The sequence below is a fragment of the Anabas testudineus genome, chromosome 13 (genome assembly GCF_900324465.2).
Source record: "Anabas testudineus chromosome 13, fAnaTes1.2, whole genome shotgun sequence".
Classification (NCBI taxonomy): Eukaryota; Metazoa; Chordata; class Actinopteri; order Anabantiformes; family Anabantidae; genus Anabas; species Anabas testudineus.
In genome coordinates, this window is record NC_046622.1 from 2,029,449 (window position 1) to 2,047,695 (window position 18,247).

At 40.3% G+C, this 18,247-nt stretch overlaps 1 protein-coding gene across 1 annotated transcript; it reads right to left on the bottom strand.

Annotated features, from left to right (window-relative positions):
• Positions 1-14,069: 14,069 nt before the first annotated feature.
• LOC113164486 (ras-related protein Rab-1A-like) lies at positions 14,070-16,185 on the bottom strand. Its single transcript, XM_026363809.1, has 6 exons — positions 16,031-16,185; positions 15,849-15,921; positions 15,666-15,761; positions 15,465-15,560; positions 15,246-15,377; positions 14,070-14,843 (listed from the first exon to the last, which is right to left on the bottom strand). The coding sequence occupies exons 3-6, from the start codon at positions 15,693-15,695 to the stop codon at positions 14,610-14,612; spliced, it is 492 nt and encodes a 163-aa protein (XP_026219594.1). The 5' UTR covers positions 15,696-15,761; positions 15,849-15,921; positions 16,031-16,185; the 3' UTR covers positions 14,070-14,609.
• Between the last annotated feature and the right edge of the window lie 2,062 nt (positions 16,186-18,247).

Genomic DNA, 18,247 nt, shown 5'->3' on the forward strand with positions numbered 1-18,247 from the left:
ACTGTGTGAACACACACATCCACACAGTGACTCTGCAGGACACGTTCTGACCTGCTTGTTAACCTCAGATATTTTGTTCATTTTTTGCTGTAAAAAACACAGACCCTGTTCCTCCGAGGTCACAAAGCCATGTTTTTTTTTTACTTCTTCTCTTGTTAATTCTCAAACTGACTTATATATTCAAACTCCAAATGTTCTTACATTTACAACATGCAGTGAAGTTGGTCAGTGACTTTCCTGTGTTAACCCTGATCATATTGATTTGTGTGAACTCAGCCTGAGCTGTCCAAAATGGACCTGCTAGGTTGTATCTTCTTATGTTTGCAGCAAAAGATCTAGTGGCACTTGGCCAGATTGTCTACATGTGAATGCTTCACCTGTCCCTGTTATTTGAAGCTTGTCAGTCACTGCAGGTGATTCATGGGAGGCAGTGACCAGCTGATTCCTCCCAGTGTTCAGTGAGAGGAAGCCGAGTTTCATAATGACAAAACAAGTGAGTCGACAGCCTGAAGCAGCAGAAACTGTGGATGACATGCAGCCAGCAGGAGAGCAAAGTGCTGACCGACCCAAAAACAACCCAACCACTGTGACAAAAAAGACTAACAGAGACACGAGAAGTGAAAAAAGGGACGTGATGGATCCAACAGCGCTGTAAAACAAGTCTTTGTGATACAAAGTGAATATTTCTTTATCTGCATAAAATGATTCAAACCACCTTCTTCAAGGATTCCAGCTGCACATGAACACCAGTCAAATTTACAAAGTGGAAATGACCTTGAGAGGGAAAGTAATTAAAAGTTTGGTCAATCATTTGGATTGAATGATTTGTTTCTTTCCGTGTTTGTGTCACACAGTAAAACCTCATGGGTAAAGCATCTTTATTCATCTTCAACACCAACTAATCAGTGAATCTTGGAGAGTGATGTGTTGTGTCCACATTTCTGCCAAGTATTTCTGGCTGTAATTGTCGACATCTTACAAACACTCTGACTTGAAAGTACACACTCTAAAAAAGAAAGAAAAGCAGCAGCAACTATTTACTGTACAAAAAGCTGTTACACAGAAAAATAAAAGAAATTGTGCAAGTCTGGAAGCTCTTATTCACTTCATCAAGACATGGGATGAAATCCACCGAGCAGAGCAGCAGTTCTTTACACTGACCTTTCCCACATGCATTAAAAGTGAATGTATGTGAGTACATGTGCAATAGAAACATTCAGAAATGTTGTCAGCTGTTTTTCAGATGTTATCCTCACGCATGACTTCACATGCACATATGCATGTCATTTTCATACAATGACAACTCGCTGGTGGAGGTTTATGTCATGTTTGTGAGACAACAGCATCAATCCTGCACACAGACCTTAACGAGACAGAGATCCACATTATGTCATGTGTACAGTTACAGCTGCTTACGTGGACTGATTAGACTTGTCACAGCATACGAGCCTGATTTGTGCTTAAAAGCTGTGAGAGCCTGTTTCCATTTCCTGCTGTCGACACCTAGCTTCTGCTGTTTTTCTCAAAGTCAATTAACAGTACAAGTCACTTATAATTAAATTATATTGGATCAAACCACAGTTTAAAATTAACAAACGACTTCCTGAATTAGAAAATGTGAATGTGACAGTTTGACGTTGTTGGTGAGGGAATATTTCCTGGTGCGAGAGTAAAAAGAAGAATAATTAGAAATAAATAAAAAATTAAATAGGTAGCGGGAAACATGCAGACAGCACCGCTTCCTGTAAAATGAAGACAGACTAATCCAGTTTTAATCACGGCAACGACACTGTCACATAACACTGCACAACCGAAGAAACGTCTGTAGTGACATTTGAGTTATTGTGCATTCATGATATAAGAAGATGGAGTTAACGAGCTCCTTCAGAACCCGTGTTCGTGTCTCGTGGAGCTCGTTATCAGCACATCAGTGTATGTGAACACGTCCAGGCAAAAAATGGCTTGTCTGCTTATCAGACCAGGGCTGTAATCATAATTAATAACAGTGATTTCTAAAAGTTTTAATGCACACTGCAGCGGTAGCATTTGAATGGAGAGGAGAGCGATGTGTATCAGTAGAGGTCGCCCAGCGGACTAACCCGTAGAACCATAACAACACTGCAGGGACACTAAAGCCTGAAATGTGGTGGAAATGAAGTCGTTCTCCTCTCGTGGTGAAGAGACGCTGTCAGCTCTGAACATAATAATCCAATTTTATTTATATTGTAGATATAGAATTTTTTGTTGTGACAGTTTGTTCAAATGATAACTGTGGTTGCAGCTCAGGCACTTTACATAGATATGACCATCAATCATGTCATTATGTATTTGGTATTTATGCAAAGAGACGGTGAGGAAATGCAACAAGGGTCAAAATGTGGACACTGCTTGTTTGGGTTTTGTTGTTGTTGTTGTTTGTTTTTTCATTGTCACCATTCAGTTACTAGGATGATTCACTCATGTCAATAATAATAACAACAACAGCACTCTGTTGTTACAGAATTCAGGTGGGTAAGTTGAATCTACCTGGAAGAGAAAAGACAGAACTGTAACTAACTGTGTGTCTGTTTTATGCTCTGTGATGCATTATTGTAAAATTGTACATTAATATTGACATTTCAGGTGCGCTCACTTTTGGTTGAATCTCCAAATAAAGTGGTTGAGATCGTTTGTCGGCCTGTTGATTTTTGCTATAGGGATAACACAGTTCACTCCGTTATCAGAACTGAAAGAAGGGTTCAACAAAAATATAACTCAAAAAGCAGGAATGTTGACCACATCTTCCTGAATTTCCCTTCAGTGATTAATAAAGTTTATCTTATCTTACTTATATGAAAAACCTGAAAATAAAAGAGACCAGAAAACTGTAACTCAGGTCAAAGTGTGAATCATGAGGCCATATTTTACTGTACACGCTCCTTCTCATACCTACTCTGTGGCACGATAGAAGAAGCAGCCTTTGTTTTGTCATATGTCACAATGAAATTTGTCTTCTGCATTTAACCCATTCCCCCAGCGGGCAGCCACATGCAGCACCCAGAGAGTTAGGGTGAAACACCTGGTGCATTTGAACCAGGGACGTTCTGCATCCCGACGCTCTACCCGTTGAGCCACCAGGCCACATGATGTGCACTGACACAAAATAAACATTTTATGAGTGTTGCTTTATAAAAAATGCAGCAGTCCACTCTCCTGCCATTTTCTCTCCCTTGAACATGTTTGTTCTATAGAAACTCTGCTGACACTGATCTGTGGACATAACATCTCAAACAAAGCTATAAAGTATGGATGAGCTTTGTTATATAAAAGCTTCTGTGCTCTACAAGTAGGCAATTATGTTGTTCTCATTGTATCCAGTGTGTTAACGTAGTGTAGAAACAGAAAGTTATTAGAGAAATCACAGTGTTCTAGGTGTAAACGGGGAAACAAGCAGCTGATGATCAGACAAGAAACTGATGAGAGAGAGGTCAAAACCAGATGGAGTGAACTGAAGGACGGAGATCAAATGAAAAAGCAAAAGACAGATGATAGTTGCAGTAATTCCACAGCTCTGCAGTAGAATTATCCATCTTTCCTTTGGCCAACACGCTGCAGGACTACAGTACTTTAACCAAACCATCTGTCACAACACACCTTGCTGGCTAACTAGCTCACTACCTATTTAAAACCATATGTCACACTGGCTCTCTCCAGCTCACTGTAAGACTAACGTTGACTAACCATATGTCCTGTAAAAGGCCTCATTAACTCTGAGTTACTTCTTTGTTGATGGCAGCTTTTGCTTTCAAACATTATCCCCCTAATTCATCTTCAGGGTTAAAACCCAGCCACACAAATAGGGACAGAAGACCAGTACATGGAGCACTTGCTAAATCTTTTTTATTTTTTGGTAACAGAGCAGTGGGACCCACTTGTTTTACCATCTCTTCACTACTCCACACTCATCTGAGATGGTATCTTCAGTCCTCTGAATGACTGAAGCCCCACACTCATTAAACTACCTAATCCACGTTAACACGCTGTTTACAATAGTCTCTAGGCCTTACTGTTTTATATTTCTGTTATTTTCTGAACAGACCAGAGACTAAAACCAGTAATGAGTTGTTCACACACCATAATGTCTCTGAATGCACATCCTTTTTTATTTGTCTGAGCTCCATCATCATCTGAAACCTGTTAAAAACACATCACTGCACACGTTCATTCTCTGAGCATTCACCAACAACAACAACAATTTAATATTAATGTAAATTTAATTAGAAATCTATCACAGGTTCGTGTTTTAACAGTAACTAAATAAAGGTCAGTGCCAAATAAACACTAACATAAAGTAAAGTTCAACCAGAGGTAAATGTGAACTGCACTCATTTCTGTCCTGTTCAGTAAAACACAAAGTCATCAGACATTAGCATGACCACAGAGACCAGAGAGAGACCAGTTAAACAGACCGCCTGTTACATTGCTGCCCAGTGCAAACACAAAAGCCACATGAGCCCAGTGGCTCGTCGTTAGATCCACTCATTAGAGCACCTCGTTAGGACAAGTCCTGCGTCATTAATTTGGGCACTCACCAGACAGCGATAAATGGAAGAAGTTTGCTTGGTTAGAGGACGGGATGGTTTCAAAATGTGAAGACTGACCTCATTCTAGGCTCCATTAGGTGATGGCTGCTGGGAAATAGAAGGATGTGAGAGGAGACGAGAGACAATCAGGCAAGTTTGGTCTGCTTGATATTAGCCAGCTGTTACTGTGGAAACCAGAGAATCAATCTGAGTTTAACGAATTCAGTTATTAACTAAATTATTGCCATCAGAATGTTTTTAAGTGTTTTATTGGAAATTTAAGTTAGTTTGTGATTTTAGTTTTGATTGAACAGAGTAGAAATAAAGAGAGAGTCTGTGTTTTTATCTTAATCTATAAGAGAAGGGAGGAAACAAACCGCCTGCAGATAAAAACTTTTGATACTAACACATGACCCAGACTGAATGTTCTGCATCTCCAAACTCATACATTTTTATCATTTAGAGTCAAATGGCAGGAGTGACATTTTTCCCCTGACACCAGGGTGACAGGTCTCGTAAATCAAATGAACCGATCCAGCGGTTCTGCTTCTTAACGTGCTGCACGCCAGTGGAAATGTCACCAGGATAATGGGCATTTTACAGAAGGTAGACTGAGGACGTCTGCCCTACGAGAGGGTGGGAGGTGAGTGTCCAGAGGAAAACGAGTAAAGACACAGACAGACAGGTATAGTAAGTCTTTCAGCTACAGCTGACAGGGCTTGTCACGTAACCTCTGAACCTGAAAACTGAAGACTGTTACCACAGTTCTGATCCAAAATTGTTTTCTCCTATTCCTCTTCATTCCCAGATGACCTAGTCAGTGACACCAGAGCCAGCGGTGTCAGTGTGGTGTCAGGTCGTCTTAATGACCAGATCAGTCCACATCAACCAGTGATAAGTTGATTTAAATAGATAAATGTTTCGAAACTTAGTTAATAACCTATTCAGTACATAAGACCAGAGCCCATAGCTTCAATGGGTACAATAGTTTAAATTTAAGCAGATCTCACAGTGACTTGATGCTGTTCATTATCACACAGAGACAAGAAGAAATGGGGGCGGGGTTAAGGTTATTTATAAAGCCCACTATGTAAATAAGCTTAAATCCTGCCCTTGACCTTTGTGACTGCAGAAATTCATCAGGCAGGTGGGACTGGGCCATGACCAACATTAGCTTTTCAGATTTGATATGAGGCATTCAAGTCAGCGAGGGAATGGGAAATTAGGAGTACTGGGAACAACTGGGATGTAGCTTTTTGGATGAGTTGTTGTGACTGGGGTGAACACTTTGGGACCGGGTGGTGGAGCTGTAGCAGCAGAGATGAGATGTGGACTGATTCCCTGATTGGAAGCTGGGATGTTTTCAACTGTAAAAACGCCGCAGTCGCTCAGACAAGCGAACACGTTTGAAGACCAGTGCTGTATAATACATCCTGCCGTAAAACAGGTCACGCAGTGTCTCATCCCGACTCAGTCGCCCTCCTGTGAGAGTTCATCACCCACCTCTTGCATAATGCATCATGCAGCACCAACACACACAAACAGATTACAGGTGTAGAATGATTCTGACTAGTTTGAAAATACAAAGTTAATGTTATGGGGGGTGCTACATCTTCTTTGATGATAATGTTTTTTTAAGTGACCTTTAGACCTCTCTTTGGTTTTACAAGCCAATTATATGGAAGAAAAGCTCGTGTAGAGTCACAGCTCAGGCTGTGATTTCTGCAGTGTGTGAGGCGCTCTCTCGACTGTACAGTATGCCAGTGCGGTTCTTATTCATTCTGTCTTTCTCCTCCTTCGCTGTCTTTCTCTCACTTTTATTTTTGTCTCTTCACCTCCTTCCTCCCCGGGGCCAGATGCATTCCCCCTAAACATAAACTGGTATCTCATAAACAGAATGTGTACTGTCGCATCGTTTGCACACAACTTCAAATCAGCAGAAATGTTTTTCCTCAAGCGATCAAGGGTGAAATGATGAGGTGGAGACAAAAAAAGGGAAAAAACTGTGATGATAACAAACGTTGTGTGATTGTACTGCAGCCTACACCTGGATCTGTGGAGTTCATAATGCAGGTGAATTCCTAAACCAAAATTTGAAAATGGAAAATTAGGGTTGTCCCGCTGCATCCCTTCCACAGTGATTGGAATTTGTAAAACCATGGAACCGTGACTGGTGCAATATTTTATAAAACTGACAGAAAGATTGTGCATGCATCCTCTGTTTAGCTTTGTGTGGGCAACTAGTTGTGAATCCACACAGACTTTAATGCACCTTGCTCCACGAGCTGGATGTGCATTTGGTGCTGCTGCATGCTGCAGAATGGTGAATTTCATTTATTTGAGAGATGCCATACAGAACTGTCTCCTGATATTAATCACATCATCTCCATCATCACAAAAAGTTGCAGCCAGAATACATGACTGGATTTGTAAATAACAGCACAGACAATGTTTTGACACCTCAGTAAGGATTGTTAGTAGTTGTTGTTAGTCTAAAAGACGGTGACAGGGACACTAAGATACTCAACAATACTGACTCTCCACTGGCTCAAGGTAGAGTTGGGAATGAGTGGAGCTCTGTAGTGATGTGGAACTCATCCCGTGTAACTGTAAACCATCATCATCAGACTTCAAAGTAGTAATGAAGGATTAGATTTATTGTGTTCATACACCTGGCCCCTTGTCTGTCTTTATCTGTTTCACACTCATTCTCTTCATTAGTTTTATCTGTGAACAGATAAGTCATTGCTTTTTACCTTTTAGGGAACCTGATATGTGCCCATTCTAGGAAAACTGTGCTTGTTCACACATTATAGATACATGTTGTTTCTCTTTAAGTCAATAGGGATAAAATCCTTCACTGGCAGAACAGAACTATCAATTTCACACTTATTAACTTTACAACAAACTGCCTCCAGGCAAGTTTGTTTAAACGTGCTGCCCAACCTGTTTAAACACAGACATGCAACCTCAAGGAAGACAATGGAAATCCATAATCTTCATAATCATCCTCTCAGGTGGGAGGTGAGTGTCTCTGTGTGTAGGGGTGGTAAATAACGGCCCACTAGCTAATTCTTCTCCACTCCTGTTTTGTCATTTGATTTAAATACAGACAGTTTTGATAGACCGTGGGCTCTTTTGCTAAATTATCCATTTGTAATGTGACCATTCTGTAAGAAAGACGGGGGAGAAAATCTTCATTTTAAGTTCAACTGAAGTTAATAAGAGTTCAAAGCATTAGCTGTAAATCAGCTTCTCCTTAGCTTGGGAGTTAATTTCCACATTGCTACACAGCATATCAATTTTGGGTGGAAAATTAATGAAGTTCATTATTTAATATCTTCGAAAATATAGAGAATTGTGCATTGAAATATTATCACAAACTCACAAAGGACATGAGCTACTTTCCATCCTTGAATGAGCAACATAATTTAGTTTCATTTTGTATTATCAGTTGTTTGTTGAAGGAGGTGTCACAAGCGGATATGATGGATTAAAAAAAACCTCAGCAGTTTTCTCTGGTTTGTTTTCATTTAGCACTGTGGGTGTGAGAAACCAAAGGACAGAAAGTGAATGCAATGAGAAGTGAACAGAGGCTGGAGAAAGATAAAGAATCACTACCTTATTAAAACAGAGTCTGGTGGCGTGTTGGACAAACCAGAAGAAGAATTCAGAACAAATGCACAGTGGTGCAGAAGGACCCAGGTTCAAATCAGGGGCGACCAGATGCCTTCTGTGTGTTGTTCTCTCCGGGTACTGCAGCTTTCTAAAGATATGCATGTTAGGTTAACTGGTGGGTGGTGAGTTTGGCTCTACTGCCCTGTGATAGACTGGTGACCTGTCCAGGGTGTCCCCCACCTCTCACCCAATGACACCAGGAATATATAGGTTTAGTCAAGGAGGACAGTCTAGGTATTGATTATCAGTATTTCCATGGAAAGAAAGAAATGTTGCTGTGTTGTTGAGTCAGAGAAGGAACAAAAGGGAAGTTTATCAGTGCTTCAAAGTGAGCTGAGAGCAGATTTATGTATTTAAGATGCAAGAATAAGGAAATGTGTTGGGATGAGGCTGAAATGAGGAAGAATGGAGGGAATAGGACGGGGGGTGGGGGGGGTTAGAACTTTAAAAGCACTTCATTAAAGCAGGTTGTAGTTGAGCAGTCGCATTAAGAAGAAAGCTGCATATACATGACAGATAGAGGCACTTAGCATAGAAACTTCTGTGGAAAACAAATAAGTAAAAAAGGGATTAAATAAACAAGAGATGAGAGGCTGTCACCAGTCTCTCTTTGTAATTTACTAAAAACACAGTAAAGGCAGCAGGTAGACTTGTGTCTGAGACTTTTATCATCCCAGTAGAAAATGAAAATGTGAAACCACAGCGGAATTACGCAGTTAGGTGACAACAAAAACTGTGGACATCCTCTGTCAGCTGACATTTGTGGAGGTTCTCCTTCTGTATTTACCTGTAAACTCTACCAGCACCCAAAAATGTACATACATATTTCTGTGTATAGACTGGAGTCAACATGACTCAACCACCTAGTGTTTAGACCTGAATAAGATTCGTGAGGAGGACGTTGTGGTGAATGGAAGGGTTAACAAAACACTGAGCTCTCCCACAGGAGATCAGAGCTAAACTGTCCCTCTTATCGTAACCTTTAACGTTTAACGTTGTGTAAATTAAGAAGTAGGACTGTGTCTGGAAAAAAATAGAAGATGTAAAAAATCCTGCAGCTTTGGAGAGGAATAAGAAAATGTGCATTGACTATGAATCAAGATGGTTTATTCACTTCTATGTATGTTTGCTTCATGCAGAGTTTACTGTGGTTTATCTACAACATGTGAAACCATGTGACTCTGGGACTGACTTCACATTTACATGAAATACAAATGACCTAGATCCACGTTAACATAGCTGAAGGTGAAAAACACAAACAACAGAAGAGTAAGGATGCTGCTTGGCTGCAATCAGTGCAGGACAATGAAAGAGGTTAAGGGTGAGTCAGTTGTTGCTGACCAGTGGTGTAATTTACAGTTAACATTTATAAAGTGTTGTCACAACTCTTCCCACTGCGTTTCTTGTCTGACCTGCGTTTTTATCTCGCGTTGCTGAATTTCTCCAGATTAAATCCTAATGTGACGACAGCTTTAATCAGCTCCAGCTGGGGTGGCTCTTGGTCACACCTCAGCAGGTGAACAAATCTACCTGATGACTCTTCAGTCCTACTGGATCACCACGGTGGAGACGCATCTGCTGCCTCAGCAAATCTTGGTTCTTACACTGCAAAGTTAAAGAATGCCCCAAATTGTAAATGTGAATTTTCCTTTAATTTGTGCACTGTTGGATGGTTGGTGTCCATCCACCTTGATATTTATACATGTTTTAAGTGGTTTCTGGCTAAATTGGTAATTCAATAAACCATTTATGAAGCAGAAACGTGAAACATTCTTCTGGTTCTGGTTTTCCAATCAATCCTCTGTTCTTATTCATGATGATTGATGATGTGGCTTCACTGGCTGCGGATCAGACAGAGACCACAGAGAGCCTGGGCTACTCACTGTCTACACAGCTCCCTGTCTCTGTGCTGTTTGCTTCTTTAACTCCAGCCACAGAGGGCAGGGATGTCTGCATCATCCCCTTGAGCCGACAGCCGGAGAGGGCAAGCACAACGCTCAGCACCCACACCCCCATAAATCCAACATCCTCATGCTCTTCAAACTATTGAGTAACATTTAACACGACACTTCACAGGTGACATCTGTCGTATTTCTAGTTCACTGACAAAGCTTTTGATGAGAAATATCTTTAACCAGTAATAACGCCTTCTTTTCCACTATTATTTCATCTGTCCTGTTTATTCATGCACTCTGTCTGACCCTGCCAATAATCTTGTCTCCACCAGCTGTTGAATGTCCACACCCTTCAGTCACCTGATGCTGCACACCTGCCACTCATTAATCTCCTCACAATGTACCTGCCCAGTAACTCGAGTCTTTGTCAGGTTGTCAGTTGAGTCATGATTTCTGTTTGAATCTACTCTTAAGCGTGACCTTTTTGGTTTTGTTTGCTTCCACTAATTATTTCCCTGCTGCCAAGTCTTATCGTGTCTAGGAAGGATTCAGTCAACCAACATGTCTCTCAGTGCTGATCACAACACCTCAACTCAAGTTGTCTGCTGATGCAGATCAGATGTGATGCCAGTGCTCTACTGTTCCCTAATTTAAATGTGCATACACACCATATGGAGTCATTTACAAGGCAACATGAAATCAGGGATCACTGTGGCTGCTAAAATCAAACAATTATCTGATGCAAGTGGATGAAAGTAGCCGGTAGAGGAAACATTGTGTTTTGTTATGGTATTAAGAAGAAACGGTAGTTAATGTGGTCACATTGAAACCAGTAACTACTCCACCAAATAAAGTCCGTACCAATACTGATTAGGTGTTTTGGATCCCTCCTGCCTACAGGCCAAGTTGAGCCTACTTGTCTTTATTCTTCATGTAACGCTAACAGAGGCCACTAGGGGACATTATTGTCTAAATTTACATCGGTAGAGAACGTAATCCAGAACATCAGTAGAATATATTCTGCCTGGACAAGAGGACAAACCTTATATTGACCTTTATTTTTTATTTTTTCATGTCAACAAGACGCACTGAGATCTATGATTCAACTTTATTAAACTGGGAGAAATTGTTTTGCCATGTTGTTGAAAAAGGAAGGAGAACCTTTTATCGTTTTCTGCATTAAATTATCCTAAATTTTAATCTGATCTTCATTTAAGTGAAAAGTATTAACAAATATAATGTGCCTAAAATATTAACACAAAACAAGAAAGGTCTTCTCTTTGTTCAGGAGGAATTTGAGCCCGTTCTTCCTGCAGAACTGCTTTAATTCTGTTATATTCTTTGGACGTCTCGTGACGTCTCTTCAAGTCGTTTCATAGCATCTCTGTGGTTGAGGTTTTGGCTCTGACTTGGCCAAAAGGGGAATTTTGTTTTTCTGAAGACGTTCTGTTGTGTGTTTTCGTTCATTGTGCTGTTGCATCACTTAACTTCTAAAGAGTTTCGGCTGATGTACAGACCCAGTCACTCCAAGCTGATGTAGTCCTGCCAATGACACCCTGATAGTTCAACGTTTTACCTACTGTAGATACATGACCCGCCCACTTCTTAGTAGAGTAGCCTCAGTCCCAAAGTGTCTCCATTTGTAGATTGTTTAACTGTAGACTGGTGAATTGTCTTTGACATCACTTTTTAACCCTTTCCAGCTTCATGTAAATCAGCATTTCTTGATTGTAGATCCTCTGACAGCTCCTTTTGGTGAGGCATGGATCACATAAGCGTCTTCTTCTTGTGTGGAGCAAACTCAAAAACGTTTTTGTTAGTCGAAGTAGCTCTGGTCCACACCTCCAAACTAAAGACCTCAGGTATGCTAACACCTGACTCTAATGAGTTTTTTTGAGGTCAGTATTCAAAGGGTTAACATATTTTCTTCCACTCACACTCTTGACTTAGATGAAGATCAGATCACAATTTATGATAAATTAATGCAAAAAAACATGAAATTCCAAAAGGTTCACATACTTTTTCTTGCCACTGTATACAGAAATATCTTTAATATCCACTGAAAAAAAAATCTAAATATTAAAGTTAAGCTGTACAATCAACAAACGTGGTCTAAATGGCCACAGCATCCGTCAGTGTGCATTCACAAGACAAAAGGAAAAGTGCTGGTGCAATGACAGCAGCAACAGAGTGAGAAGCCACTCTCCACGGGATATTTTCTTTCTGAAGCTTACCTTTTAGCTCATACATGACATGAAATTCCTGCCATTGGGATCAGACAGGTAGGTTGTGGTTTGACAAGCAGGGCAGTGAAACCTTTAAAGGGCAGACTGAAAGAGAAACGGTGGGATAGGGAGGGAGAGAAGAGGAAAAGGAAGCAGAGACATCAAAATGTGAGAATCCAGATGTGACTGGTGCTGTCAACCAGGCTCAGTTTGTCAACGAGTCCCTGTGGTAGCTGCAACCGGGCTGAAAGCAGAGCAAGACTGACATCTAGTGGCGGAGCAACAGTTCACCTTTACATGATAGTATTATTCCTTTTCATCCACTTGTTTGACTCTAAGTTTGAAGATTGTCTGTGAAACATTGTTTAATACTATAAACTAACACAGCTTTGCAGGGGAGAGTGTGGTTAAACACAGGAGTCATTTAAAGCTGAATTTATGCTGAGTACTACAGGTTTCAGTGTTTCTAGATGAACTTTAATTATTTCTATGGTTCCTATAACAGATTCGGGATGTTTCATAGACGCCATTGTGGTTGAAGTAATGTCCTGATTAAATATGAATCAAGCTGCAGGGGATCATTGTGTCATTGTAAGAATTATTGATCCTTTACTCAGAGCAGAGCAACAATATGGATTCATCTGATTCATGTTGTTGGGCAATGATGAGAAATGTGATGTTTGTCAGGTTAATTCCTTCTGAGACTGTAGAGTGATTTGTCATAATTGCAAAGACTGAAACTGAAACTCTTTTACCTTTCAAAGGTTTAATAATGCTATAATAATGCAAGCTGCTGTTAAAAGCTTTGTCTTCTTATTTGCTCACAGAACATTTTACCACACCTTTCGTTTTTTGCTTTTGAAAATGTATTATTCACTTTTGGTTTCCTGAAACTAAAACATATCAGATCAGTGATGTAATCCTCCATTATCTGCTCCTATTGATTACTGTGATTCTATTTACATGTCTGAATGCTAAATACACACAGAGAGGTTAATTTACGGCTGGTTAGTGTAGTGGTAAGATCCCTGCCTCCCATGTGGGAGACTGGGTTCAAATCCCAGGCCTACCTCCAGTAGGGGTCCTTAGGCAAGACCTCCTTACGCTTACGCCTGCCTACCCTTCTAAGTTGCTTTCGATAAAAGAGGCTGTCAAATGACTACATGTAAATGTATTAATTCAGTTGTGTATATAGTTCACTGGTGTACAGAGACAGTACAAGGTCACTGTATAATCCTATAAATTACATTTTAAAGGTGGAACTCACAAGAGACAGATTAAAAGCTTTGGCTACTATCGAAGCAGCAGAAGCTGATATATGCAGACTTTTAATCTAGTCACAAAACCAAAACCCTGGATCTAACAGTTACAGTTACTGTAACTACCTTTTAACTGAAGCTTCACAGCTAAACAGCTTTACTGTAACTGATTTACAGTATAATTGTTCTATCAACACCCTCAACATGTATCTTGAAGGCAGATGGATGCCCCCCTGAGCCTGGTTATGCTGAAGGTGTTCCTCTCCACTGTCCCCCAGTGCTACTCAAAGGGGGATTTGCTGGGATTCCTGCAGCATCTTTACCTCACTATGTAAAGTGCATTAAGATTATTTTACACCACCAGGTGGTCATGTTGTGGATTCTGTATGTACAGTACACACAGTGCTGCTCTGCTGCTGCTGTTCTGATCTTCTGATCATATTTTCTGCATGGTGTTTCCTAAGATATCTTTATTACGATCAACAACAAGCAAAACAAAAACAAGTAATTACAATAAATCACTTCTGAGGGAAATGATGTAAACTGGCAGATTAAATCACAGGATACATTCATCCACAAACTACTGTCACATAAAGCTGCATCCTGTGTCAGTACTACAATGCAGTGTAGGGTTATCAATTATTCAGCTGCTGTTTTTATGTGGTGGGTTTTCAATTCCAGGTTTTTGCAATTTTCATCTTTTTTCTCAAAGTTAAGGAGTGAGACAGTAAATGTTTTTCTGCAGTTACATGCAGTTGTTGCTCATCGGTCCATTTTCTCTGCTTTGCAGTAAAGATGAACTCCCAAAGTAAAATTAACTCAAAAATGCCAAACTGAAAACCTGAAGTTATTTTAGGTCATAGGTAGCAAACATTTCTAAATTCTGTGTCACAACATAGTCACATAGTCCAGAAACTTGACAAGTGGATGTGTCTCTCTCTGTTCGAGTGTAAATTCCTTATAATAGATCGGCACAGTGCTGCCTCATGTTCAGCAGCAATTACTGGTCTCTTGTGTCTGCTTTTCCCCTCCCAGCCACACAGGGGCACTGTTGATCTTGGCACTCTGGGCCCTGGCCTGCAATGAGTCACCTTGCATTCCTCCTCCCTCACTAGCCAGGCGCTTGTGGATCTCAGAGGCCATGGTAAGGAAAGCCCTCTCCACATTATCAGAACTCTTAGCACTGGTCTCCAGGAAGGGGATCTTCAGAGACGATGCCAGCTCCTGGAGAGAGAGAGAGAGAATCAGGGGTGAAGTAAAAAAAACAGGAGGAATAGTTAGTGTAAAAATAATGAATTATCATTAATATAGAACGTACATCAATAAATCAACACTACAGCTGAAAGTATTATAAACAAAAGTTCTCAAAACTCTTCATGTGTGAGAGGTGAAATTGTGGTAACTGTGAACAAGTTGTCATTGTGGAAATCCTGTAAATTATTGATGGCATGAAGGCAATTCAATATCGTAGGTGGTGTAACTGCTTTATATTATGTTGAGTATTTGAAAACTGCATCAGTTTTCTGGAATTTAATGAGCATTACAGTCTCACTGCTGCTGGTGTGGAGCTTGGAGTTGTTTGACAGTATTTGGAGGCAGCATATTTAAACAGTTGCAGCCTGTTACCTGAGCAGTAGCTGCATCCACTACTTTCTTACTAACGAGGTCAGACTTGTTTCCCACCAGCAGCCTAGAGACGTTTTCACAGGCGTAACGATCTATCTCATCCAACCACTGCTTTACATTGTTAAAGGACTCCTGAGGAGACAAGAGAGAAAGAAAAGCAGAGGAGGAGAGACGTCGGTATTCAAATTCTAACAATTATAATGTAAATAAGACACTGACCTGCTCAGTCACATCGTAGACAATGATGATGCCATGAGCTCCTCTGTAGTAGCTGGAGGTGATGGTTCGAAACCTCTCTTGACCTGCTGTGTCCCACTGAGGAAACGTGCACACACACACACACAGATGAAGTGCCACCTAGTCCTGACTCTGTAAATACACTGAGCCTACATGACGATTGACAACTCCTTCAACACTTACGATCTGTAGTTTCACCGTCTTCCTGTCCATGTCGATGGTCCTGATCTTAAAGTCGACTCCAATGGTGGAGATGTAGCTTTCAGTGTAGGTGTCATCCTGGAGTGAGGGGTTGACTTACGATCAACAAATGTATAAAATAAAGTTGGTGTGTGTGTGTGTGTGTGTGTGTTTTTGAAGGCCTACCGCAAAGCGTAGCAGCAGACATGACTTTCCAACTCCAGAGTCACCAATTAGAAGAAGTTTGAACAAGTAGTCACTAAAATATAAAACACACACAAACACATATAGATACAGAACACAAGACATAAAAACCCAGTGTGTAGAAAAGAGCTGGTCACGAGAACAAACGACCATTTACTTCTTACCTTTAGCGTGGCTCCTCATGTTCATGTTTCTGTTCAGTCTCATACATTAAATCAAATCCAAACAAAGTGTTTTCTAGATACACCGATGAGCCACAGCACTAAAACCACCTGCCCATCTGTAGCACAACTTCATGAGTGTAATGCGACCATGAAGGACGGGTGTCAGAACACAAATACAACAACAGTGCAGCTCACAGCACATGGGGCTGTGTCGTAACAGATGAGCCCGAGTGCCCAGGTTGACCTCTGTCCCGTGCCTGAAATCCCAACCATGAACATTTGAAACCCTGTAATTATTTCATAGTTTAGTAGAAATGAAAAAATGATCAACACTGTTAAATATTTACTGTTAAGTGTTTCTCTATTGAGTCTATTAAGAGGTGACTTACCTACTGGAATACACTGGATAAAAGAAAACTACCATCAAAACTCCAAATAGTAGTATTGTATTGAAACCTCATCTCGTGCACAGGTAAAATAGTTCATGTGATTTCAGTAGAATACTTTGGGGGTTTGGTTTCTATAGTGTTTCATGTGTGTGAGGTATTAGACTTAAAAATGTGTTTTTATGTAACATGTAACAAGTAGAAGCATGAAATCATAAAATATAAGCTGTGCAACACATAAAAAATCCTTTAAACTTTTATCTGTCTGTGCTGTGAGTAGATAAAGAAGTGTAATAATACTGTATTCAGAGTGTTGAGTGTTGTACTCTGGATATTTGTAAGACATTTATGGACATGTTGCAACTTAACATTGAAATCAGTTCAACATGTTGTACATCCTACAATATATTTGTTTAGCTGTATAGAAGTGAAAAATAAACTAATTCACTTTTTCAGTGTATTAGTACTATGTGTACTTTTGTGCACGTAGCTGAACCTACCTACCTCTGAGTTAATTAAAAATATGATATTACTGTACTTCATGTACACCTATAACATCTATCCTAATACATAGGATTAAACTAAAATGTGTTCATAAATCACAAGTCTGCAGAACCCCCTGAATGCTGCATACCCAGCTTTGATAATTATTAATCAATACTTAGGACAAGTCTCTAGGAACCTACAAGGTCAGACTCATTCTCTTCTGTGTTTGCAGTCAATATTAACGTTAATGCTAATGGTATAAAGCTGTGCCATGGAAGAACTGCACATGTCCACCTCAGTAACACAGCATACAGAATGAAACCACACTTACTATTCAGGATTCATGATCGCTGAAGCCGCTCCAGGTGACAGAGAATAATCAAAAATCCCTGAAATTGAATCCTGAACCTGAAAACAGTCCGATTATCTGCGACTTTGATGTTGTGTCGTGTTCTGTTGTTCCTCTCAGTGTGTGTTTGTGTGTGTTTCTTTTGGAGGGCAGACAGCAGAATAAGCTGGAGCAGTCTACCTTGTGAGCTGACTGATGAGCTGACCAGTTCAGATGCATTATTTATTAATAAAGAGAAGCTCAGGTTTCACTGGGGACAGCACCTGGAACCAAGATGCACACTTGCAAACACAGACACACTGGATGGCTCAGTCCCCCTCTGACTCTGACTCTAAGTGCACCTCATTTAATTGCTGTTTTTATTGTGACGTACTTCTTCTCTCTCTCTGTGCACCTTGCTGTACCTCTGATTTTCCACCACCTCAGACTGCGTCATGTATGTTGTACGAACAAACAAGCAGGAAGTCTGTCTACTGATAGTACCCGGGAAACTACCAACAAGACAACAGCAGGAGGTCAGATGCCCTCTGGGGGATAACTAAGATGGTTTCCAACATGTCTTTATTTATGTGTTTGTCTTATTTGACAAATTACCTGTGTTACAACTCTGTAATCACAGGGAATCCTAATGAACCAGTTCATCTCCAGCCAGTGACACTGAAGTTGTCCTGTGTAATTGTTATAGTTATCATAGTTATCATAGTACTAAATAAGGAAAAGGAAGTTTCACATCAGTACATGGTACATCAGCAGGAAACTAGTCCTGACAGTCATGAGAGTGAAACTAAACTCTAAAACAATGAGCTTAAAGTTGCAGCTGAGGGGAACTGGAGAGTCTAAGATAATACTTTGACATTTGATCTATGCAAACTATGGTAAGTGAAGTGAGTCAAACTTAAAGCAGGAGGAGTTACAGCATCTTAACTTAAGATTTAGTAATGTGTCTTAATGAAATGCTCAAACTAATCTAATAACTAACTAAATAGAATAATAAAT

Excerpts from the sequence above, each read along its gene's own strand:
- LOC113164486 (XM_026363809.1), bottom strand. The coding sequence starts at position 15,695 with ATGGACAGGAAGACGGTGAAACTACAGATC. Across the intron at positions 15,561-15,665 it reads AGACGGTGAAACTACAGATC|TGGGACACAGCAGGTCAAGA; the intron begins GTAAGTGTTGAA and ends ACGTTTCCTCAG. Across the intron at positions 15,378-15,464 it reads TCTACGATGTGACTGAGCAG|GAGTCCTTTAACAATGTAAA; the intron begins GTCAGTGTCTTA and ends TTGTCTCCTCAG.